This window comes from Monomorium pharaonis, chromosome 3 (assembly GCF_013373865.1).
Source record: "Monomorium pharaonis isolate MP-MQ-018 chromosome 3, ASM1337386v2, whole genome shotgun sequence".
Taxonomy (NCBI): Eukaryota; Metazoa; Arthropoda; class Insecta; order Hymenoptera; family Formicidae; genus Monomorium; species Monomorium pharaonis.
Genome location: NC_050469.1, coordinates 4,080,491 through 4,107,261, shown reverse-complemented (window position 1 = coordinate 4,107,261; position 26,771 = coordinate 4,080,491). Strand labels below are relative to the sequence as shown.

The 26,771-nt window shown below is 25.0% G+C and overlaps 4 protein-coding genes across 5 annotated transcripts; all 4 read right to left on the bottom strand.

The window, feature by feature from the left end:
• Positions 1 to 352: 352 nt before the first annotated feature.
• LOC105838769 lies at positions 353 to 4,808 on the bottom strand. Its single transcript, XM_036284662.1, has 8 exons — positions 4,421 to 4,808; positions 3,744 to 4,010; positions 2,969 to 3,478; positions 2,910 to 2,925; positions 2,595 to 2,694; positions 2,038 to 2,163; positions 726 to 881; positions 353 to 564 (listed from the first exon to the last, which is right to left on the bottom strand). The coding sequence occupies exons 1-8, from the start codon at positions 4,449 to 4,451 to the stop codon at positions 511 to 513; spliced, it is 1,260 nt and encodes a 419-aa protein (XP_036140555.1). The 5' UTR covers positions 4,452 to 4,808; the 3' UTR covers positions 353 to 510.
• A 416-nt stretch (positions 4,809 to 5,224) lies between these two features.
• Positions 5,225 to 12,231, bottom strand: LOC105829158 (odorant receptor 43a). The gene is made up of 8 exons (XM_012667828.3): positions 11,222 to 12,231; positions 10,773 to 11,042; positions 9,724 to 10,192; positions 9,093 to 9,192; positions 8,889 to 9,014; positions 6,592 to 6,747; positions 6,335 to 6,429; positions 5,225 to 6,254 (listed from the first exon to the last, which is right to left on the bottom strand). The coding sequence occupies exons 1-7, from the start codon at positions 11,250 to 11,252 to the stop codon at positions 6,376 to 6,378; spliced, it is 1,206 nt and encodes a 401-aa protein (XP_012523282.1). The 5' UTR covers positions 11,253 to 12,231; the 3' UTR covers positions 5,225 to 6,254; positions 6,335 to 6,375.
• Positions 12,232 to 12,330: 99 nt separating this feature from the next.
• Positions 12,331 to 26,169, bottom strand: LOC105835037 (odorant receptor 43a). Its single transcript, XM_036284886.1, has 8 exons — positions 25,131 to 26,169; positions 24,698 to 24,967; positions 23,880 to 24,342; positions 22,045 to 22,144; positions 21,837 to 21,962; positions 14,201 to 14,326; positions 13,384 to 13,539; positions 12,331 to 13,258 (listed from the first exon to the last, which is right to left on the bottom strand). The coding sequence occupies exons 1-8, from the start codon at positions 25,336 to 25,338 to the stop codon at positions 13,205 to 13,207; spliced, it is 1,503 nt and encodes a 500-aa protein (XP_036140779.1). The 5' UTR covers positions 25,339 to 26,169; the 3' UTR covers positions 12,331 to 13,204.
• Positions 16,251 to 20,296, bottom strand: LOC105835038. Of its 2 annotated transcripts, XM_012677973.3 has the most exons (3): positions 19,483 to 20,296; positions 19,054 to 19,323; positions 16,251 to 17,532 (listed from the first exon to the last, which is right to left on the bottom strand). In XM_012677973.3, the coding sequence occupies exons 1-3, from the start codon at positions 19,511 to 19,513 to the stop codon at positions 17,045 to 17,047; spliced, it is 789 nt and encodes a 262-aa protein (XP_012533427.1). In that variant the 5' UTR covers positions 19,514 to 20,296; the 3' UTR covers positions 16,251 to 17,044. The 2 variants fall into 2 exon arrangements, with proteins under 2 accessions (XP_012533427.1, XP_036140782.1); XM_036284889.1 differs by having other exon boundaries at positions 19,054 to 20,296.
• Positions 26,170 to 26,771: the final 602 nt, after the last annotated feature.

Sequence of the window (26,771 nt, the reverse complement as noted above, 5' to 3'; positions counted from 1 at the left end):
AGTCATGTTAAAAAACATATACAGAAGTAATTAAAGACTTCATTCTAGAGATCATTTCTATATTTTAATTATCAAAATTTTTTAATCCACATACAATCGCAAATAATGCTTATATAAGCTTTTCTTCGATTCTCATATTTTTTAATAATAGAATATATTTTTATCTTACTTTTACATATTTTTTGTTTTTAAATTTATATGTGAAATAATTTAAAATACGCTAATTTAATTCATTTAAATAAGAGCAAATTTTATGTATTAAGAAACATCAGTTATTACAGAAAAAATTAAACAATTTGACATATAATTTTACTTAAAATATGATTTGATTGTTAAATATAGCAAAATTGTTGAAATAAATAACGCAAATATTTTACTTTTAAGTACAATTAAATTTTATTTTAATTATGTAATTAAAAATATTTATTATTTAATTTTTTATTGAGACACAATTTGAGACAAATTACATACTAATTATATGCTGAATTATAAATTAGTCATTTACATGCTTTAGTTTTGTTTTGCCAGCAAAATTGATATATAGCCAGCCGATGATTTTAATAGCTAAAAAGTGAACTTCTATTTAGAAAGATAAGCTATGAACAATATTTTATTGTGTACGTAAAATATTTTAGTAATAATATATATTAAAAATATTTATATTTGTTAAAAATTATCAATATTATTTTAAAAAAAGGTAAATCATATAATAAAAAAAACCTTACGCTACAAAATGTGGTCATTGTTAATGGAATAATCTTTCCTGCAGTGATGCGAAAAGGTTCACTGGCTCGTGTCATCAGTAAAATAAGGCTCTTCGCTTTCTTCGACTCTAATCTGTACCATTCGAGGTCATGCAAGGCACGGTACATTGCTTCGCACTTAACATACAGACATATAAAATATAGATAAAATATGGATACCTGTGTTAATTCAGTTTTTATTTTTTTCATATACATATAGATTAGTTAATTTCAATTTTTATTTAAACACAATGTAAAAAATTCTACATCTTTAATTGTAACACATAAAAATAAATAGATAAATTTTCTTTCATGAGAAAACAAAAAAATTAATTTAACTTGAATTTAACCAATATTTATAAAAATGAATTGACGCACACACACACAAGTAAAAAAATTCTTCAATTTTTTAAATTATTCTTTTAATTATGAGTGTGGCTATAGTCGGAAACTAAAGAATAGAAAAACATTGTAACCTTTTAAGATAATAGAGTATAAAAATAAATATTAATTTTCCCCTAAAATTTTGTAATTTAACAGTTAAAAAGAAATAATTACTATGAAAATATTACATTAATTCTAGTTTAGACTATAAAAAAGCAAATACTTTATCTGTCTATAAAATTTAAATTTGATCGGTTTAATATTTTTTGAGAGATGAGTCAACTGACTGAAGAAATACGACTTCGAAAAAAACGCGTTTAGATTTTTGAGCCCATGACTTTCAGCCTACAATCTATTTTGTAACTTTGTTTTTCGGTAAAAACTTTAGGAATATATTCTTGAAAAGTTTAAATAACATAAATCGAATTTTTTAAAGAAATTAAAGAAATTTTGGAATACAATATTTTTTTTTAAAGATCATATATCTGCGAATTCTTCAAAAACTATTACTTTTTAACTCGTAAAGATTCTTATTTGGTTAATTACGTTACAGATTCAGGATCAGTTAAAATGCATAAAATATTCATAATTTATTTACAATTATAAATATTATTGCGTTCCTGGAAGTCCATTATTTCGATCTTTCCTGATATTAAAACTGTTCTCAGAAAAAATCAATAATATCCAAAAAATAATCGATATTGTCAATGTGCCATTCTTTTAAAATCTTATGAGTTGTGCTTAAGCTGTTGCCGCATGTCAAATTACACTTGCACAATTCTTAAATTCTTTCCGTCAACAAAGTTGACGTTATTTGCTCGAATAATTATTCATCGGAGTATCGTGTGCGAACGAATAAAGTGCTTCGGAAATTCCACTATTTTATTGCTCCGAACGCAATGTCTCTTACCTGCTCCCTTAGTAGTTCTCCGGCCCCGCAGTAGAGAAAAGTATGTACTAATAGAGTAGCAACACCAAGCATTACGTAAAATACTCGTAAAAAAGGAATATTACTTGTTTCATTGTCGGCAATTATCTATGTAATATACATTTTGTTATTTAATAAAAACAAGTATAAATTAGAAAATAATAATGTTATAATTATAGACAATATAGAAGTAGGTCACCAATACTGGCATACTACTTTGTTTTCGAGTTGTTTCGTAAATAAAAACTAAAAATAAGGTTTCGAAAATATAGAGAAATTTAGATTCAACAAATTAATATAGAATAATATATGTATAATTGTATTAACTGTATGTTTTTTCTTTAACTATCTCTAAATATACCATGTTTTTATTAATATTAATACATGTTTAGTTTTTGAGAAATAAGCGAATGCTGCTTTAAATGCCTATGCCAATATTGTTGATTTTCACTTATATATTGCATGATTTTATATGAAATATTATAAACGAGTAATGCGAAATGCATGGAAATCTGTAATGCAAGTCTTTCCATACTTACAGTCAGCAAAAGAAATCCATATAAACAAAATACAGTACCAAAATAAAATACTAATCCCAACATCATTAAGGAAAATGTATTTTCAATCTTATCAGCAAATCTGTAAATATAAATATAGTCAGAAAGATCATATTTTAAACATAAGTATTTAAAAGATCTATAGAAAGAAATTAACGAAAAAGATAATTAATATGAAATCTACAAAATCTTACATAATTATAATGCACAATATCCAAAAATGTTGGATGAGATATATAAAGACATTTATAACGTTTATATTATGCGAAAATAAATGTTTAAAGGTAAAATAAATACAAAATTAAAATAAATACTAGTTTAAAATCTTTCACAAGTTGCTGAACTTTATTAAGTGCGATTATACATTCTATTATCATAATTAAAACCTGCAATAAACCTGATGAGTCGTAGATGAGTGACTACATTATTTCGTAAAGTACTATTAAAATCTTTGCATAAGACCAAGTTGACCAATCGACGTCTGAAATTTTCCAATTGGCCGCAAATGTGAAGAATTGCAAGTCCAAGAAAAGCGTCTACCGACGTATAAATAATAGCTGATAAGAAAATTGTTAGAGCTTGAATGATAAACGTGATTTCAAATTGCGGACTCTTATCAGTGTCATAGAAATAGTAAGTTTGAAGTGGTAACGGTTTGTTTCGATCTGTGAGATTTGTTAAGCGTCTGAATGGTATGCCAAACAAAGGAAAAGCAATGACCATGATGAATGCCAATATCATCATAACATATCCGCAAATTACTATCATCCGAGCAGTCCGCGCTCGCTTCAGCATTACGTTCCTTTCTGCGTTTAGCTTTAATGCTAACCAATCTTCCTCCATCATCTTTATGATGTGTAAGAGAGCTTAGAAATACAAGATGATATATCGTACAATAATATTAAATTACTTATTAATTGGTAATATAAGAATGAAATTACGTATTAACACGTTGTTGAATAATTAACTTTAATATATACAATATCGCTAGAAGAAAAGAAGTAATACACATGTAAATTCTGACTTTTTTTTTTATATTTTGATGCAATATGAACATGTGAGATCAGATCAAACAATTAAAAAAAAAAGCTTAAAACTGAATGGGTTAAATTTAAATAATTTCAGACAAACCTGTCCGTTTCCACCGCATTATAACGAGTTTTAGAGAAACTACTATTATTGGTAATGTAGTTTGTAAATTATCTATCACAAGTATCATATCATGTCGAACTCGTATAAGAGAACTAACAAGTGGAATGCCACAAATGAATGTTATTATAATAAAAATGATAACCATGCGAAGATCAGATGTGTCATCCCTGATTGCTCCATCTGTTTTGGGCCATAAACCGACCAATTTTAAACCAAACCGATTTAATTCAATTGTCCACATAAAATCTAACAGAAATGTAATATTAAAAGTGAAAATATTTAACAAAATGTAAATTATACATAAAATATTTATACTTGAACACTTAAACGTCTAAAAAATCTAAAAGTTTAAAATTGTATAAATTTGTATAAATTTGTTAATTTAATATAAATAAATAATAAATAATATAAGTTAATATTATTATGACAATTCAGAATTAAAGAATATCAAAACATAATGAAAATTTTGAAATAAAAGACACACATGCCTATTATATTTACATGAAAAGGTAAAATAATCGAAAATTGGAGAAGCCATATAAAAAAATAAAAATTAATTGTGTTATAAATTCTTAATTCTTAATTGAGTAAGATAATGTCAAATTTTTACAAAATACATTTTTGAATAAATAGAAAATGTGATAAAAATATAGTACCTCTATAACCAGTGTGTTTAGAAATATCCATGTGAAGACTGCGAAAACTTCCACTTTGTTTTCCGTTAGTGAGAGATGATTATCGTACATGCTCGCGACACAAGTGCAATAACCTAGCCGTCTCATTGAAACAGCATTAAATATTAATAATGCTATCCCCAATTGATTACAGTTACGCGTTTTATAAAAAACTTTACTAACATTTTAGTAAGTCATAAAAAGCGTTCATATTTAATCTACTGACAATAAAAGATAAGAGGTAAGAAATTTTCTGTCTCAGTACTAATTTATCGATCCTTCCTGAAGTTTTTTTGTAATACTTCAATGTATACGCATTTACTTTGAAATAAAAAAATGTAATGATATTATAAGTAATAGATATAAGAACACAAAAAATTGTAATTTAAACACTTACTCTCTAAATTTCATAGAGTGAAAATACTGCCACTACATTTTTAGAATAATTTTTAGAATAATTTTCCATTCCATTAAGAGTTAAATTTATTCTATTAGAATGAATTTCTTGATATTTATTCTCTAAATCACTCGAAAAATTGTAGTGGCACTATTTTCACTTTAAGAAATCTAGAGAATAGATACATTATAGTTGCTATGCCCTTCAAATGTTGTAAAAACACATTCGTTTACATAATACAGTGACTAAATTACCGAATAAAGTGTAATGCGTATATTTTATAGTCTGTACATATATTGTAAAAAATATTTTTTAAATAATATATACATAATAGCATTAAAAAAATATTTAAAAATCTATATAATACGTACTTTTCGTAATTTTTTCGATTTTTTGTCTATGTAAAACAATTATTTCCTTCAAATATCTTATCAGCAAATTGTTTTAATAGCATCTAACTTGCATCTAAACTATATAATACTATAACCACACATAAATTATTTTTAAAAATTAAAGAAATATAAATATTCTTGCAAGATTAGACATTTATTCATCTTCTAAATGTGAAAAGAAAGATTAGACATTCATTAAACTCGATCATCTAAAATCAGAGTACGAAACTACAATAATATTTATATAGAGTTGAATTTTATATTGTTTTATTTAAAATGCATTAATACACATTTACAAAGCATACATAAATATTTAAAAAATATAATTTTAGTCATAAAAGTATTTTTTTTAATGAAAAGAGTGCAATCACAAGTACGTAAACAAGGTAATTGCACTTGTGATATGTAAATTCATTTTTCAATGTACGATTTGAATTATACTTGTAATAATTTCTGCCCCTTAGTAGATGTCAGGAGAAGCGAAAATAGCTTCAACTGAAGGAGTGAATTCTTGTCAATTATTCACATAGCATTGTTATAGTTAAGGAGAATACAATAATATTAAACAATAACTCAATATATATTTAAAAAAACTGATTACATTTCTTTCAAGTACATCTACACTAAAAACATTTTTTTATAATGAAAAGAACTATGTTTTGAAGTTGTGCAAATTTAGTTACACAAATAATCAAATCAAAATGAATAAAAATCTAATTTATCACCATCAAATTATTTTTGTGACAAATAATGAAAATATCATCACATTATAAAATATTTAATATAAAATATTTAATAACTAATTTGTACAAAAAGAAGCAAATATAATAATAAACAATAAAGACTTTTATTTTTAATACAATAATTCTTAATGTACTAGATATGATTGTTGTCTACTCCTAATGCTTTAATTAATTCATACGTATATATTCCCTTTTCTCTAATAGTATATATTAATATATCACCTCACTCTTTAACTACATTTTGTCAATAAAAACGTTATATACCTAGTCGAGATTTTTATTACCTAAAAATAATTACAGACATTTATTTCTATTGCAACAATTATTATAATATACTTATAACTATGTAACTGTATATACGTACGCGTGTTTCGTTGTGGTAAATAAATTAATATATTTCCTTCTTTAACTACGTTTCGTCAATAAAAACGATATATATCCAGTTGATGTTTTTAAAATCTAAAAATAATTACATTTCTGTTTACAGACATTACGATTATAAACAAAAAAGCGTTTTTATAAGAGAGATTACTTTAATTCTCTTGAAATAAGCAACATTGAAACATAAAAAGTTTAAGTTTGTTCCAATAAAAGTTTAAATCTAAAAATATTAAGTCTTACACTGCAAAAAGTAGCCATTGTTAATGGAATAATTTTTCCTGCAGAAATACAGAGAGGATGGCGCATTCTTATCATTAATAAAATAAAACCTTTTACTTTTCTTGATTCCAATTTATACCATTCAAGGTCGCACATAGTACGATATACTGCATTGCACTTAATACATAAAACTTAATATCAAAAACTTTTTAATATACATATATACAAAAATTTATTAACACACATGTTTTTTTCATGAAAATTATTTTTAATTACAAATACACGTAGAAAATTTTATAGTGAAACATAATATGGTAAATAGTAAGCACGGATCAAAAAGGAGTTATGAAAATTTTTATTATGTTTTTCATCAAATTATCATAGTAATTACACTACTTATATTCTCTGAAATTTCTTCTTATGGTCCATAGCTACTATCGTACATTGTAAATTTTATTATAAAATATTTATTATAAAATTTAACTTAAATATATAAAATACTTGATCTTTAATTTAACTATTTATATATTTGACTGAAATACATAAATAGTTGAATTAAAGAAATTTAATCAAATTGAAAAATTTAGTCAAATTAACAACTTTTTTCTCAGCGTATAAATTTAAATTTGAGATAATTTTTGTTGGAATTGTTCTTTATTAAACATACACAAACGTATAACATAATAAGTGTTTAATAATTATTCTTAATAGTATGATATTTAAAATATTTAATAAAAAATGATTACTGAGAATTCTGAAAACATTTTATTAATCTTCCATAATATAATAATAAACCAATACTATTTATATATAAGATGAAAACTATTAAAAATTTGTAGTATAATTATTTATATACTTTCCTAAAAATAGAAGATCCTAAAAGTCGTCTGTTTTACCGATATTTTTTCATTAAAATCTTTTAATTGGCTTTATAAAATTGCAAAACTCTTTTATAGAATTAAAGTACGCATCAAAATCTAGGGGAACACGGTCGAGTTAATATAAAAAACGAAAAAAAAATTATTTTTGATACGTAGAACTGTCACTTGATGACAATATTTGCTTAGTATACAAAATCTACCATATATATGTACAAAATAAAATCGTATTCCTCCAGGGATAATATATATGAACAATGATGTGCAATTCAAACTTAGATTAAAAGTCTAAAAAAAAAAAAAGATTTGTTTTATGAACTTTTTATAACTGCAATTTCAGATATAGGTTAGAAAAAGAGCAGTCTGAAAAACATTTTGGTTATTCCCGGTATAAAATCCAGTTCATATGATGATATTAATATGTAACGTACTTTAATTCTGGAAAAGAATTTCCGAATCTATAAAAGAAATACATACGAAATCTTGTTAATGATATGCATGAATGATTTTACATTATCGACCTCGATCATATTTGACGGGCACTTTAAAATCCTCTTAAGGGGTTACACCTACCTAGACAGCTTAATTTTGACATTTTATTTCTGCTAAACGGATAGTGGGAATTAAATGAAATTTTGTATAATTATTGATTTATATAGTTTTGACAATATAAAAAAATTTTTTTTAATTAAAAAATGGTGACGGAAAGAAAAAATATGGCCGCCGGCACATCGAGGTTTGGAAAAACGTATTTGGCGGTGACCACTCTCCCGCCTAAACAAAAAACAAAATGATGTTTTTAAGCTAACCGTAGTGGTTTGTTGATGACGATTGCCGATTGTCAATTTTGTCGTTTGTTACAAAATGGCGAGTTAAAATTGAAATTTAAAAATAACAAAAAATTTTCGTCCTTTTTAATTTTTGATTTTTAATGAAGATCGATAAAAAAAAAAGATTGTCACTGACAAAAAAATGTTCCTGAGATTATTGTGCAAAAATTTGAGAACGATCCATCGATTGGTTTTTGAGATCTCGTGGTCACCATTTTTGAAAACCGTGTTTTGAGAAAAACTTAGTTATACTTTTGTTAACAGAATTTTGCACTTTACCTCTAGTCGGCAATTCCGGGGCCATATGAGGTAACAACGAATAATAGAGACCCGAAACCAATACCAGTGTCTCCCAAAGCAAGCACACACAGGAGAATGATGTGTTCGTGCGGGCTATAACCTTCGGACATCTGGCCGTGTGAGGTAATAGAATTCGAACCTTAAACACTTGATCCCGTTTTACTCAACTATCTGTAATTCCGTCATTTTTGCAGATATCAACATGAAACATTCAGGATATATTCTCGAAACTTGAAGCTTCAAGAAAATGTAAAAAAAATCAATTTTTTACCCGCTAGGTAGGTGTAACCCTTTTATTGCTGTCACTTACTTGTTCAGTTATAAGTTCCCCTGCACCACAATACAGAAAAGTATTCATTAATAAGATAAAGAGCATAATTATTAAAAAATAGATTTTCGTTGTAATAACTTTATCCATTTCTCTGTCAATGAGAAACTAAAACCCATAAAAAATAAGTGTGTGGATATGTATTAAAATACGTTTTTATATATTTGCTTTACTTATAAATCTTACAATAGTAAATAGAAATCCACTTAGGCAAAATACAATGACAAAGTGAAATATCATGATTAACATCATTAAAGAATACGTATTTTCAATTTTGTCAACAAATCTACAAAATACAAATATTTAAGAAGATTATCACTTTAAAATTAATAGAACTAGCACACACGTCTAGTAGAAATTTTATGTATTTTTTAGCAAGTGCTGGATAATTATATTACTTCCTAATAATTGAGTAATAAAACTATTTAGGATTCCAATCAAGATGTAACATATACATTTATACATAAAAGATTTGTAAAGTCTATTTTGTTGCATTCGCTTATTGAAAAAAATAGATCAATAATTGGATTATTCAATTGATTAATAAGCAAACATAAAAATTGTCTGTTAATTCTAGATGATAACTGGGTGACTATGTATATTTTCATTGAGTAAACTATTTCACATTTGAATAAAATTCTATTAATTCTTGTCCATTACCTACGTAATATTGTCACAATTAATAAAAATACTAGACAGTAACTCGATGTGTGACTAGGTCTAAAATTAACATCAAAATTTAAAATATTTGTAAAAAATTTGTTTAGTGATATAAAACACATTTTGTGTGTTCTACTGTTGTAATAAAAATTTATACCTGATTATACGTAAATGTGACATTACAATGTCATTTAAAGTCCTGTTGAATTTTTTGCATGAAATTAAATTAACTAATTGACACCTAAAGTTTTCCATCTGACCGCAAATATGAAGAACCAATAATGCTAAAAGAATATCTACAGACATGTAGATAGTAGTAGCAAATAAGATCGATATAGTTTGAATAAAAAATGTCAATTCAAATTGCGGACTTTTATTTACGTCATAAAAGTGATATGTAAATAACGGTAAAAACTTGCGTCGATCCGTAAAATTTATTGCTAATACTGTTTGTATGCCAAAAGAAGAAGAAATAGTCAATAAAAGAACCGTCATTATTATAATAATGTATCCAATGATCATGATTATTCTAGCAGTTTGTGCTTGTTTTATCATCACGGCTCTTTCTGTATTAAACTTGAAAGCCATCCAATCTTCCATCATCATATTTATGATCGACAAGAAAACTTGAAAATATAAATAAAGATGGATTGTTAATGTTCTATAATTTTGAACCATTTATTATCATGTTTAATGCACGTGTTTCATATGTGTATGTATAAGTATGCAAATTATTATTTATTGATACGTTATTCAACCCTAGCTCACTACACAAGTTTTAATGTCTGTAATTCATTATACTCTGGTCCGTGAAATCACTCGAAGTGTCACCTTATCATTTTCATTTTTATTAATATTATTAAGCAAGTCCAATATGAGAATGGCAAATGACAAAGTCTAAATAAAATAGAATAAAAAAATATGCAAAGAATGTAATTAGAACACTAAAAAAACTTCAAGTAATCTACTGGACTGAAAAATTACGAGCTAGGATTAAATATTCGTTAAATTTTATTAAAAAAAACAAAACATGCACATTTTACAATTAATTTTGATATACTATGTTGTTATACCAATAAATAATTGCTAATTTCTTATTTCATAATTCATAACGTTTTGTTTGAAATACCACAATCAAAATGCAACAAAAATTAATTTAATAAAGTAACGAAATATAATAATAAATGTTTTATTAAATAATTCTACCTGTTTGTTTCCATAGCATAATAACGTATTTCACTGATGCTATTAGCAGAGGTAATATACTACGTAAATTTTCTATCACCAGTACCATATTGCCCCAAACTTGTATAATCGCATGTATCATTGGAACATTAGTAACAAATATTAATAAAACTAAAATAATGCCTACACGAAGTTTTAGCCATAAATTATTCTTATTGTATTTATCATATTTGGGCCATAAGCCCATTGTTTCCAGACTTAAGCGATGTATTTTAACTGCCCATTCAAAATCTGTGAATTTTGTTATAAAAGTGACAATAGATAAACATAAAAATAAATGTAATAAAGATAGATTAATAGATTTTATAATAAAATTGTAGTAATTTATTTATTTGGTACGTAGATTGTGGAAAATAAGAAAAAAACATTATAGTAGAACTGCATTATGGTAGTATTGTTTTCTCTTATACCTCTGTAACCTGAAGATTCTACAATATGCATGTTCAAAACTAATGTGAAAAGTTGGTCTCGCGTTTTCTCCCATAATGTGAAGTGATATTCGTTTTATATCAAAAATTCGATTTCCTCGTTAAACGCGGTATGAAATATTAAACACGCTATCCCCACTTGAATACAGCTGTTGGCATCGTAAGAAAAAACTTTACAAACATAAGTACTTACAGTCACAATTTTATCGTCATAAAAACCGTTTATATATAGTACAATAAGACAAGAGATGAAAAATATTATATTGTAGTACATCATTTTTTTTTTAACAAGTGTTTTTCACATCTTCCATAGTTTTAATGTATTCGCATTTTCTTCAAAATGGTGAATAATGCAATTTAATGGACTTCTGTATATCAAGCGAGCGAACAGAAACTTCAAATTCAAAAGAGAAGATATAATTTAGAGGAAATATGGCGCACTTAAAGAAATGTTGAATATTTTTAATAAAAAATGTTTCAAATGTAATAAAATAAAGGGTAAAATTGAAGTTGAACCTTATCTGTTAGTATTTTAGAAATTTGTGTATTATACAAATATTTATCGCTTACAATTCCTAAATTATTAATGTTTTGACAAGTATAAAAATAGAATCTTATATTAATGACAGTTTCTAAAAATCCAGCAAAATTTTCATAATGTGAATGTACCACATGTTTAGCGTTTTATTCCATGTGACAGTCCAATCCAAATTCTTTTTGAGAATTGGATCAAGCGAAACTCTTCAGTTATCAACATAGATGCAGTTAACTTATTTAATACTGAATGATAACTGAGCAAGACTATGCATACACTGAGAGAAAATGTCGAAGTATTGAGAACCAAATATTTCTTATAACGTTTTCTTCGATATTTATTTGTTATAAAAAATTTATTTGTGAAAACGAAATATACGTTTCTAAGAAATGCATTTCATTTTTCTTATTAATTGGTTTATTTCTTAGGAATAAAATTTTATTATTAAAAATAATAAAATATACACTATTTTCCATAAAAAAGATTTTAATTATTTTTCTCTAATAAATGGTTTATTAAAATAGAGCAAATTAAATATTTTATTTCCAGTAAATAAATTATTTATTTTTATGCACACTGTCTCTTTAAATAAGGTATATTTTACAGAAATATATTTCAGAAGTATGTTTCACAGAATACTTCACCGAAATGTATATTTCGTTTTTACAAATAATTTTTTTATAACAAATAAATATCAAAGAAAACGTTACAAAAAGTATTTGGTTTTCAATACTTCGACATTTTTCTCTCAGTGTATCTTTATCAAATAAACTCTTTCAAACTCTGAATAAAATTCTATTAATTTCTTATTAGTTATCCACGTAATGTTATAATATATTTAATATATATTAATGAGAATACATTAATGCTGAACAATAACTGGATATGTATGTAGAAAAACTGAATACATTTCTATCAAGGTACATCTACACCAAAAATATTTTTTAAGTTAAAAGAATTAAACCTTGAAGTTGTACTTTAGTTACACAGTCAAATTAAAATGAATAAAAATCGAGTCCGTCACTTTAAAGTATTTCTGTGATAAACAATCGAAATATTGCATTATAAAATACTTCATTTACCCAAAATGTAAATATAATAAACAGCAAAAAATTTTATTTTTCCTAAAACAGTTTTTAATGCATTATATGTAATAAATGTCAATTCCTAATTATTCAATCGTATGTCTGTACATTTATTTCTCTTTAAGAAGTAAATATTAATATATTATTTAGCTCTTAAACATTTTGTCAATAAAAAACATTATACGTCAAATGTTATATATTTAGATTTTTCCAACCTAAAAATAATTACACATATTAATTTCTACTGCAACAATTGTTAATGCAATAAGTAATAATAAATTTATAATTATGTAACTGTACGTACGTTTGTTTTGTTGTGGTAAATAAATTAATATATTTTCCTTCTTAACTACGTTTTGTCAATAAAAACGATATATATCCGGTCGATGTTTTTAATATCTAAAAATAATTACATTTTTGTTTTAGATATTACAATTACAAATAAAAAACAGTTTTCATAAAACAAATTACTTTCATTTTCTTAAAAGAAGCAACATTAAATAAACAATTAAAGTAAGTCTTACGCTGCAAAAAGTAGCCATTGTTAATGGAAAAATTTTTCCTGCAGTAATGAAAAGAGGATGGCGCATTCGTATCATTAATAAAATAAGACTTCTGGCCTTTCTTGATTTCAATTTATACCATTTCAGATCGCATACAGTACTATATACTGCATTGCACTTAATACATATTCAAAAACTTTTTAATACATATACAAGAATTTATTAACACACATGTTTTTTCCACAAAAATTATTTTCAAATATAAATACACAGAAAAAATTCTGCTCTAAGAATTAAGATGTTAAATAGAGCACGAAGAGGACCAAGAAGAATTATAAAAATTTTTATTAAGTGTTTCATAAAGTTACTATTTACACGACTTATGGTATATTTTCTAAAATTTCTTCTTATGGTCCATATCGTTCTATAATAATTTTTCTATAAAATTTTCTCCGTGTGTGTAAAGATTATTTATAATATAATTTCTTATTTTTAATTAGAGAAATAATAATTAGTTTTTTTATAAATTCGCATTTTAGGTAATGTCAATTAAAATTGTTTTTTACTAAATATACATAAGTGTGTAACATAACATGTGTTTAATAATTTTTTTTAGCAGTATGATATTTAAAATATATAATAAAAAATGACTGTAATGAATTCTGAAAACACTTTATTAGTCTTCCATAATGAACTATTAAACAAAATTATTTAATTATTTATATATAAGATATAAATTAGTTAAAATTTATAGTATCATTATGTGTATACTTTTTTAAAAATACAAATACAATACAGTAAATAAATACATAAATATAATTTACCTGCTGTTACTTACTTGTTCAGTTATAAGTTCCCCCGCAGCACAATACAAAAAAGTATTCATTAATAACGTAAAGAGCACAATTATTGAAAAGTAGATTTTTGTGATAATAATCTTATCCATTTCTCTCTCTATAAGAAACTAAAACCCACAAGAAAATAAAGATATTGTGGATATGCGATGTGGATATTAAAATACGTTTTTACATATTTGTTTTACTTATAATTCTTACAATAGTAAACAGAAACCCACTTAAGCAAAATACAATGACAAAGTGAAGTACCATTATTAACATCATTAAAGAATACGTATTTTCAATTTTATCAATAAATCTACAAAAAATACAAATATTTAAGAAAATTATTTCATTAAATTTAGTAAAACCAATACACATTCTGGTAGAAATTTCATGTATTTTTTAGCACTTGCTGAACATATTGTATTACTTCTTTCCATTAATTGAGAAACAAAACTACTTAGGATTCCAATCAAGATGTAACATATACATTTACGCAAAACTTTCTTACTAAATTTGCTTACTGAAAAAAAACAGATCAATAATTGGACTATTTAAGTGATTAATAAGCAAATATAAAAAGCTGTCTATTAATACTAAATGATAACTGGGCAAGTAACTATGCATATTTTTACTAAGTAAACTGTTTTAGCTTCTAATAAAATTCTATTAAGTTTTTGTCTATTATTTACGTAATATTATTACAATTAATAAGATTAATAAACAGTAACTCGATGTGCGTCTAAAAAGAGTAAAAATATTTTTATCATAATATGTTTGCATTCAGAAAAAGTTCAAAAAATTGAAAGAAGTAAACCATGATAGAATCCTAAATAATTTTATCAAACAATTTGATTACACAAACTGTAATCAGGCCAAAATAAGTAAAAATAAAATCAAATAAATGATATGACATAATAAATTGTAAATACCAAAAAATTCAATGATTAGTAAAAATTGAAATATAGTTGAATGTGCAACATTAGACAAATATTTAATTACTGTGATGTTAATTTATTTATATTATTTATACTATATGTATAATATATGTATACATATAGTATTCAAAAAATAGTTATATATTATATGTATGTATATACATGGAAAAAATTTGCCATTTATAAAAAAGGCATGAAATCGATAATCGAGTTTATCAAAATGTTGCTACCGCTTTTCCACAGCGCTGTTTATCTCTCTTACTATGTTAATTATGTGAGTAACTGTTATTGCAAACGTAAGATCATTGCACATTTCTATAATCGTTACCCTAAGAAACAATGCAATTGATCGAAATTACGATTAAGGAAATATACATGCAATGACCTTTAGCAAATGATAAATTGTTCTAGTTAAAATGCGGTGAGTTTTTGCGATGTTACGCTTATTTAAAATTATGCAAAGTTTTGTCATAAGTTTATACAATAATTTTATTGATAAGTGCATATCAAGAGATAAAAGATATAATAATGTCGATTCTATATTATTTGTTATATTTCTTTAGTTGAGCATTTTTTAAATGATATTTATCATTGTTACGTTACATGTTAATTAGAATTAGAACAAAAATTAAAAAATTACAAATGTATTACTTAGTAGTATATAATGTAAAATTTGTGTAATTATACACTTCTTGTAAAAAATAATAGAAAACATGAAATATTATTATTGTGACATACTGTATTATTTAATTTCACAATTAAAATTATTATTTGTTTTGAATAAAAAAATTTAACATTGAAATTTAAAGTATTTGCAAGAAATTTGTTTAGTAGAGGAAAAGGTGATAATATGGCCAGTGCGTATAAATATGGCTACTCATATTATCTCCGTTATTAACTGACGAATTCTAATAATCATTTGTGGTATCATTTGTTTAATTAGCTTGATGTTATATAGTGACGCTAATATGACGAAGCGCAACAATCAACATTTGTTATATGACATTTTTACATTCAAGAATCTCGAAAATTTTTTAAGCTACATTTAAACATTTAATTACACATATACTTCCTCATTCTTTTTAAACTTAAACGCATTATCACTCAAATGTATATACACTTGAGTATTTAACTTTTTATTTGGCTGTACATATCTCGAGTTATATAAAATTAAATAGTAATATAGGATTTTGTTAATATCTAAGCGTGTTGGTAATATGGTCATTTTCGAGATCTCAATATCGAGATAATTCATCATTAAATTGATTGTCGCTGTGGTATTAATCATTTACGTGACAGTATACATATCGAGTATGTCTTGTGACAAAAGGAAGAGGTTATGTGTAAAAGTATGTATTGTGCAATATTTTATTTTTTTCTGTAATTATAGCACAATATATTTTGCATTCTACTTAACGTTTGTAACGCTCGCGAGCATTCTTGTTGTTCGTCAAATATTTAACAATTCGTTCTTTCAATTTAAAGATTATTTTTATTTTTATTTAATTCCCGTTAATCATAAATGAAAAAAATTATTTGTTTTAATATAACAATTTATTTTACATAAACATATAATTTTCTAACAAAATATTATTTTTTTAAACAAAACCAATTTTTTACATCTTTTTTTCTCGTGGCTATATTACTCTCCCTGTTTCTCTTCGACCTATTATGCATTGTCGCTACATTTTTGTAAATAATACATATAATATAGTGAATATTTCATAATTTTGAATTAAAAATCTAATGAACAACACTTTTATGAATATAATTGTAAAGTTTTGATTAAAAATATGAATTATTAATAAAGTTATTGTACAAAATGTACAATAAATGGTTAGCTATATTACTATCTTCTCCTCTATTATAAAACTTATTTTGTGATATATTTTGTGTACTTTGTTATTATAATAAAAATTTATACCTGATTATACGTAAATGTGACATTACGATGTCATTTAAAGTTTTGTTGAAATTATTGCATGAGATTAAATTAACTAATTGGCATCTAAAGTTTTCCAATTGGCCACAAATATGAAGAACCATTAATACTAAAAGTGCGTCTACAGACATATAAATAGTAATTGCAAACAGCATTGATATTGTTTGAATAAAAAATGTCAATTCAAATTGTGGGCTTTTATTCACGTCATAAAAATGGTATGCAAATAATGGTAAAAACTTGCGTCGATCCGTGAAATTCATTGCTAATACTGTTTGTATGCCAAAAGAAGAGGAAATGGTCCATAAAAGAAGCACCATTACTGTAATAATGTATCCAATGATCATGATTAATCTAGCAGTTTGTGCTCGTTTTATCATTATGGCTCTTTCTGTATTCAGTTTGAAAACCATCCAATCTTCCACCATCATATTTATGATCGACAAAAAAACTTGAAAATATAAATAAAACTATATTGTTAATGTTCTAAAATTTTGAAACATTTAATGTTATATCTGATGCATTTGTGTTATATGCATAAGTATGTAAATTATTATTTATTGATATTTTATTTAACCCTAGCTCATCACATACATTTTAATGTCTCTAATTTACTACATGCCCGTTCATGGAACCGCTCAACTTGTCGCTTTGTTATTTTCACTTTTATTAATATTTTTATGCTTGTGCAATATGAGAATTGCAAATGACACAGTTTAAGTAAGATAAAGCACAAAATATACAAAAAATATAAAAATTTGAACACCAAAAAAACATTAAGATCGAAGTATTACGAGCCAGGATTAAATATTTATTAAATTTTCTAAAAAAGAACAAAAAAGTTAATTTATTCTGCCGTGCATACACCAATAAATAATTGCTAATTTTTGATTTTATAATTTATAATGTTTTGTAATAATATAATAAATTATCACAAGATAATTTAATGGCATAGAATATAATAATAAATATTTTGCCTTAAAGGGCCTTCCTAGTGTAACGGTTGAAAAAATAAGAATTTTTAGAAGAATTTTTTATAAGAAAACTATACAGTGTATCAAAGTGAAAATTTTTGACATCTTTAAACAATGCACAATGTTTTAAAATTCTTTTAGAATTTTTTCATGTTAAAATATTCAAATATGTGGCATTGGTGCAGCGCTCTCTCAACCCATATAATAAGAAAGTAGTCTCACTGTTATGTGACTGACATCATAAATTCTGTCACAATCTATAGAAACAAAAATGTGAATAAATTCTCAATTTATATGCTTATGGTTATCCTTCGAATTTAAAAATCGACAAATATAACGAAATGACAAAATGACGATTGTTTGAAAAAATGAGTCAATTTATCACTAAAAAACCTTTTTTAATCAAAAGAATTACTTATGCAATTTTCGATTTAATTTTAACTCCAACGAAAATGACATATGTTAGCGACAATTTGATAAAATTTTATCAAAATTAGTTGGTTCTTGAAATATTATGTTAGCCAGTTAGAAACTGGTTCTTGAAATATCATGTTAGCCAATTAGAAAAATATAATTTTGAAAAAAATGCGTTTAAATATCGACTCTTGAATAACTCTATATTATACACTTTATATCCGTGAGATAGATACTCTATTTTCTCGTATTGAAAAAGTTGTTCTATAAATTAAGTATAACAAGCGCCAAAAACACTATAAGTTACCAACCTAATCGGTCACTATAACCAAATAAAGGTCCACATTGAGTCTCAAAATTATGAGTAAAGGTCCACCTATTGTGTAAACTGTAAGCACTCGATTTTTTACCTGTACAACCTAATCATTACAAGGCTTATATCTCAGCCAATTGTTCGAATTCATCTAAATCCATTTAGAACTATATTCTAGACTCTAGAATCTAAAGGTTCTGAACTATCTTGGCAAAAAAACGATTTTTTTTTTCAAAATGTTACACTATGAAAGCCCCCTAAATAATTCTACCTGTTTGTTTCCATAGCATAATAATGTATTTCACTGATGTTATTAGCAAAGGTATCGCAATACGTAAATTTTCTATCACCAGTACCATATTGCCCCAAACTTGTACAATCGCATGTATCATTGGAACATTAGTAATAAATATTAATAAAATTAAAATAATGCCTACACGAAGTTTCAGCCATAAATTATTCTCATTGTATTTATCATATTTAGGCCATAAGCCCATTGTTTCCAGACCTAAACGATGTATTTCAACTGCCCACTCAAAATCTGATAAATTTATTATAAAAATTGCGATAAATATAAATATAATAAACATTAATAGATTTTATAGCTAAATTATAATAATTCAGTTATTTAATATGCAGATTGCGCGAAATAAGAGGAAAACGTATATAGTATTACTATATTACGGTAGTATTTTATCACCTCTATAACCTGAAGATTCTACAATATCCATGTTTAAAACTAATGTGAAGAGTTGTTTTTTCTCTCATAATGTGAAGTGATATTCACCTTCCATCGAAAATTTAACATCTCCGTCAAACGCGGTATTAAATATTGAAAACGCTATCCCCTCTATAATTGATTACAGCTGTTGGCATCGTAAGAAAAAACTTTGCAAGCATAACAGCCATAACTTTATAATCATAAAAACCGTTTATAAATAGTCTAATAAGACAAGAGATGAAAAATATTGCACCGCAGTATATCAAGTTTGTTGAACAATTTTTTTAATATCTTCTATAGATTCATTGTATCCGCATTTTCTTTGAAATGATAAATAATACAATTGCACATTTAATGGATTTCTGTATATCAAGCGGGAGAAGAGAAACTTTATAGTCAAAGGAGAAGGTGATATAATATCGTTGTACATAATTTTCAAAATTCTTAAATTGAGTGTACCCATTATTGTGTTAGTGAATTCAACTTTACATCAAGCATATTACAATTTCTATTTCACAAATATTTATTGCTTACAAAATTCCTGAATTATTAATGTTATAAAAATGCAATTTTATATTTATGACGGTTTCTAAAAGATTAACCAAATTTTTGCGATATAAATTTAAATAATCGACATGTCTAGCGTGTTCTTCAATAAAGTAGTCAGCCAATCTAAATTCTTTCTGAAAGTTAAATCGAGTAAAACAATTACGTCAAAATAGAAATAGTTAATTTACTTAAATAAGTTTAATTATTGTAAATTTAATTAAATCTTTCTCTCTTTCTCTTAATTTAATGGATCACAATTAATTAAATTAAATTAATTAGTAATCTTTAAAATAGAATTCTTATCAATAAATAAATGTTTTATATACATATCAATAAATTTGTTAGCAAATACAATAGCTTAATTTTTTTACATTTTTATATGGTCATTTTACCAAAATTCTGAGGGATAGATAGTCACACTTAGTAGTTATAAAAAAGTAGAAAAGAAAGCGAAAGATGTAATTACACATCAACAATTTACATTCTTCAACGTTGCCTAACGTTAATTATAATAATTCAATTGTAATTTATTCGACATTGTGATCGTTTTAACGGACATATGAAAAACTTTGCAATCAAAAGTAAAAACGTGATGTAATATTCATAATATTATTGTGATAGCCATATTTCACAATTTAAGAAAACAGTCATAAAATCTGTTCAGTGTGTCAACATTGGAACAGATGATAAAATTTTTGTAATTACATCAATGCAAATTTATCTTATAATGTTAATTTGTTGTAAAACATAATGAATGTAAAACCATCACAAAATATATATAATTAAAAAATTTTTCAAATTGTGAACTACAATTTTTTTATACTTAAACACAAATATCCATCAATTGTTTTTGCAATAGGCAAAAATATTGTCACCTTACAAAATACTTAATATAATTTATAATAAATGACAAGCATCATAATAAACAAAAGAAAATTGTATTTCTACTACATTTATTGTTAATGACATTGGCATCTATTCCAAACTATTTAAATGTATGTGTATTTATTTCTGCGTGATAAATATATCATCTCGCTCTTTAACTATGTTTCGCTAATAAAAACGATATATATCCAGTTGATGTTTTTAACACCTAAAAATAATTACATCTGTATTTACAAATATCATGAACAAATAAAAAAAGAGTTTCTATTAAAATTCCGTTTTTTTTTAAAGAAGCAAGATTAAAACATTAAGATAAGCAATCTTACGCTGCAAAAAGTAACCATTGTTAATGGAATAATTTTTCCTGCAGTAATGCAAAAAGGATGACGTGCTCGTATCATTAATAAAATAATATTTTTTGCGTTTCTTGATTCCAATTTGTACCATTCAAGATTGCACATTGCTTGATATACTGCATTACACTTAATGAATATACATACAAAAACATATTAGTACATATGTTACACAAAGATTATTTTCAAAAATTAATGTGTAAGAATTAATTAAGATATAATTTTTTTTTAACTAGTAGAAAAATTATAATGAACTTTTTTATTTGTGTAAATTCAAATTTTATATAATGTTGATTGGAATAATTTTTATAAGTTAAATATACACAAATGTGTCACATAATAATCACAGTTTTGCTGAGTGTAATGTAATACTAAATATTTAATACAAAATAACTCTATTTAGAAATGTAAAAAAATACATTAGATTTCCAAAATATATTAATGAATAAAAATTATTTTCTATAAAATAAAAATAGTTTAAATGTATGTTATAATTATTTATTATACTTATACGTTATAATTATAAATGTAATTACTCTTACTTACTTGCTCTGTTATAAGTTCTCCTGTACCACAATATAAAAAAGTATTCGTTAATAAGGCACTAAATACAGCTATCGAATGGAAGATTTGTGTAATAATAATTTCATCCATTTTTCTGTCAGTAAGAAACTAGAACCCATAAATTATAAAGAAATAAACAAGTTATAAATATACAGTAAAGTTTTCACACATTTACTTTACTAAATCTTACAATAGTAAACAAAAATCCACTTAGGCAAAATACAATAACAAAGTGAAGTATCATTATCAACATCATTAAAGAATATGTATTTTCAATTTTATCGGCAAATCTGTAAAAGTACAAATGTTTAAGCAAATTATCACTTTGAAACTAGTAAAACGATACGTATCTAAATTTAGTAACATAAGAGAGAAAATCAAAATTATAATAATAAAAATTAAGTCAAGTAAATAACATGACGTAGTAAATTGTAGACTAAAAATGTAGTCAACTGATAAAATGTAATTGAAAATATAATATTAGACAATTACTCAATTATGTTCAAGTTACAATAATTTGCAATTAAAAAGTGTAGCATTTATTATGCTATGTTTATCTTAACTGTTTCTTCAGTGCAGAAATTTAATATTTTGATTAAAAATTTTTTATATATAGTTTAAGACAAATATTAAGTTGTAATTACATATGCAATTAAATAATATATCACACATTAATAGAGGAAAGGTACCGCATTTAGAACTCTATTTTTGGAATATACTTTTTAATAGTTAAAAAACAAGTATAAAGATATGAATATAAATTAGAAAGTGTCTTCTATTAAATAATATGATAGTTTTTGTAATACTATTTAATATTTTTTTCAATAATTAATGTTTTTGTTATGTGAGCGTCGAAAGTGATCCTTTTCATGTAGAAATTCGTTTTTTTGTATAGGAAATCGTCGATTCCTTACGGGACAGTTTTCTCGCACAAGTAACTCATTATTACACCGTTTTTATTCTTCCAATAGATGGTCTAAATCGTGCAAAAATATTTTCTGTACGACTATTTCTGCACATTTTTCATACTTTTGCCTTCGTTACCACTATTAGTATCGTACCACGTAATATTATCTCGCGATACGCATATAGCAATCTCATTTAGAATTACGCTTTGTTGCTTTCACGAATTTAACCTTGGCTAATCTGTCATGAGGACCTAAGGCACTCAAGGAACACTTCACAGGTAACAAAAAATATAGTGTGCAACACGTACACTTGTGAAAAATAATCAATTTTCCGTACACATATAATGTACCAATATTGCTAACCGTTTGTTTTTTAATTTTCTCAATTGATTATACGTGTATGTTGCTGAATTCGTAATGTGTTTTATTCCGAAATTAGCAAATGTATACCAACTATATAACAATACATGCAATGCATTATTTTGTTCAAAATGCAACTTGGTTATTTGGGATTATGTTGCACATCTGAAAGTTAATTTGTAAGAAATTTTATGTTTTACCTTTATTAATACATAACAATTACAAATTAATATTTATACTTTTCATAAATATCTAACTAGAAATTTAATAAATAACATTGAATTGGCAATACTCCTTATTCTTGATGTTTTTATACGTATATGTATATACATATTTGTATATATTTTTATATTAATACATTATATGTTAATAAAAATGAAATAAAACTTATATATTTTTTTATATATTAATAAAAATAAAACGAAACATATGACAAACTTAATTTCAGAAATCCAAATATAACATAATGATATATACGTGTGTGTGTGTGTGTGTGTGTGTGTGTGTGTGTGTGTGTGTGTGTGTGTGTGTGTGTGTGTGTGTGTGTGTGTACACATATAATGTAAAATGTGAATGTGATATATTATTACTATACGATATATTTATAGTTGCACATGTATTAAAATGTTTGTCTTAAACTGTTTATGAGAAAATTCAAATTCAAAATCTTTGTAAAAAAACATTTGTTTAATAATACTGTAAAACTTATTTTGTATTATTTTGTATTATGCTTTAATGTTCTAGTCAAAATTTATACCTGGTTATACGCAAATGTGACGTTATGACGTTACTTAAAGTTTTGTTGAAATTCTTGCTTGAGATCAAATTAAATAATCGGTATCTGAAATTTTCTAACTGTCCACACATGTGAAGAACTGTTAATATTAAAAAAATATCTATAGACATATAAATAATAGTAGCAAATAGCACCGATATGCTTTGAATAAAAAATGTCAATTCAAATTGCGGACTTCTATCTGTATTATAGAAGTGACTGGTGAACAGCGGTAACTTGCGTTTCGTGAGATTCGCTCCTGAAATTAGTTGTATGCCAAAAGTAGGGGGAATGATAGTTGACAAAACCGCTATTAATATAAATACGTATCCAATGATCATGATTAATCGAGCAGTTCGTGCACGTTTTATCATCATAGATCTCTCGATATTAGACTTGAACTCCATCCAATCTTCCGCCATCATATTTACAATCGACGTGAGAACTTGGAAATATACATAAAACTGTATTTAATATTATAAAATTTAGAACTATATATGTGTATTGCGATATCAGAGACATATGCATTACATAAATATTATATGTATAAGTAAATTATTTATAAATTATTTTAATATTTATTAAACTCTTGAATCACAAAGAGAAAATTACGCGTACATATACGTTTCATAATTAATTTTTATATATAATGTATGCAAATAAATAATTACTAGCTTCTTTATAACTTGTAACATTTTTTATAGTATAGTAAATAATAAATTTTGTAATTATAAGTATCACAAGATTTAACAAAATAACAGAATATAATAATTAATATTTTGTTTTAATTATAGATATACCTGTTCGTTTCCATAACATAATAATGTATTTTATAGATGCCATTAGTAGAGGTAATGCAAAACGTACATGGCCTATTACCAGTATCATATTGCCCCAAACTTGTGTAACCGCATGTACCGATGGAATATTGTTAACAAATATTAATAAAATTAAAACAATGCTTATACGAAATTTTGACCATAAATTATTCGCATCAAATTTGTCGTACTTAGGCCATAAGCCAATTATTTCCAAACCTAAGCGATGTATTTCTATTGCCCATACGAAATCTGACAATTTATTAAACAAAAAACGCGATAATGTGATTAAGAAAGTACTATGTATTAGTAAATTTTAGAAGATAACAAAATTATAGAAAAAAAAAATTATTTGATTGACATATAGATAACACAAGATAAAAAGCAAAACTACGATATAGTGTTATTGTATTACCTCTGTAACCGGAAGATTCCGTAACATCCATATTGTAAATTGATGTAAAGAGTTGTCTTGCTCTTCCCCTCATACTGTGAATTGATATTAACACAGTGATGTTTCTTCCATTGAAAACTCCATCCTCGTAAAACATGGCATTAAATATTGAAAACACTATCCCCAACTGATGAGTTATTGGCATCGTAAGAAAAAACTTTACAAGCATGTATAGCTTTACAGTCACAAAAATTATTTATATATAGTCCAATAATACGAGAGATGGAAAATTTTACATCGCATGTATATCATAAGTTTTCCAAACAAATTTTTTTAAACATCTTCTATAGCTCTATTATATTCGTTTTATCTTCAAATTTAATTTTATATTCTGCATGTTATGCACGATAACATTCAGTCAAAAGAGAAGATAATATGATATTGTTGTACGTAATTTTAAAAACTTTCTTTTAAAGCATATCCATAACTGTTTAACAAACGTGAGTGATTACAATATTATTAAACATACTGGAATATGTATTTCACAAATATTTATTGCTCATACATTTTTTATGATAAATTAACACGTTTTGAAAAATATAAAAATGCAATTTATACTTGTAACAGCTTTCAAAAGTACAGCAAAATTTTTATAATATGACTTTGCAATTGGAATAATATGATCAAGATATAATTAAACAACATTACAGTAATTTATTTATTCAAAACGTAGATTAAGTATAATAAAAGAAAAACTATGGTGTTAACGTGTACCTGTGTAACCTGAAGATTCTATAACGTCCATTTCTTCAATATTCATGTTCAAAACTAATGATAGGTCTCCTTCTCTCATAATATGAAGCAATATTCGCGCACCATGAAAACTCGACACCCTCGTCGAATGCAGCATTAAATATTGAAAATGCTATCTCCAATTAATTACAAATGTTAGCGTTGTAAAGAGAAACATATGTAAGGAGAAACATAATTTTACATTTATAAAAAACTGTTGTAATCTAATTTGTAATCTAATAAGACAAAAGGCGGAAAATATTACATCGCAGTAAATTTGCCAAACAAGTTTTTTTAATACCTTCTATAGCTTTTTTATATTCGCGTTTTCTTCGAAATAATATAATTGCATTTTTAATGGATTTCTGTACATCAAGCACACGTGAACTGCACACTGCTTTTGCATACCTATTATTGTGATAAACATAAGCGAATGCAGTATTACATTTTTTAATGATATTGCAATATGTATTTCACAAATATTTATAAATTATGTGTCTTTTTTTATAAATTATTAATATTTGCAAAATTGCAAAAATGCAACTTTATATTTGCAATAATTTTTAAGAGTCTAACAAAATTTTTTAAATAAAATAATTGACGTGTTTGGCATTTCTGTTTTTTGATCAGGCAAATAATTAATTTTATTTTTTCCTTAAAATTAGATTAAGTAAAAAAAAATTCTATACTTCATAATGTAAATGCATTTACATTATAAAGTATAGAATTCGTATAGCAATTCGGTAAAACATAGGTAACATGAAATTAATAAAATAGGTATAGTTATTATTAGGTATAGTTTCATTAAAAAATATTAGAAAGAATTTTGAATTAAAAACTTTTTTTAATATAGTGTACAAAAGGCTTCTC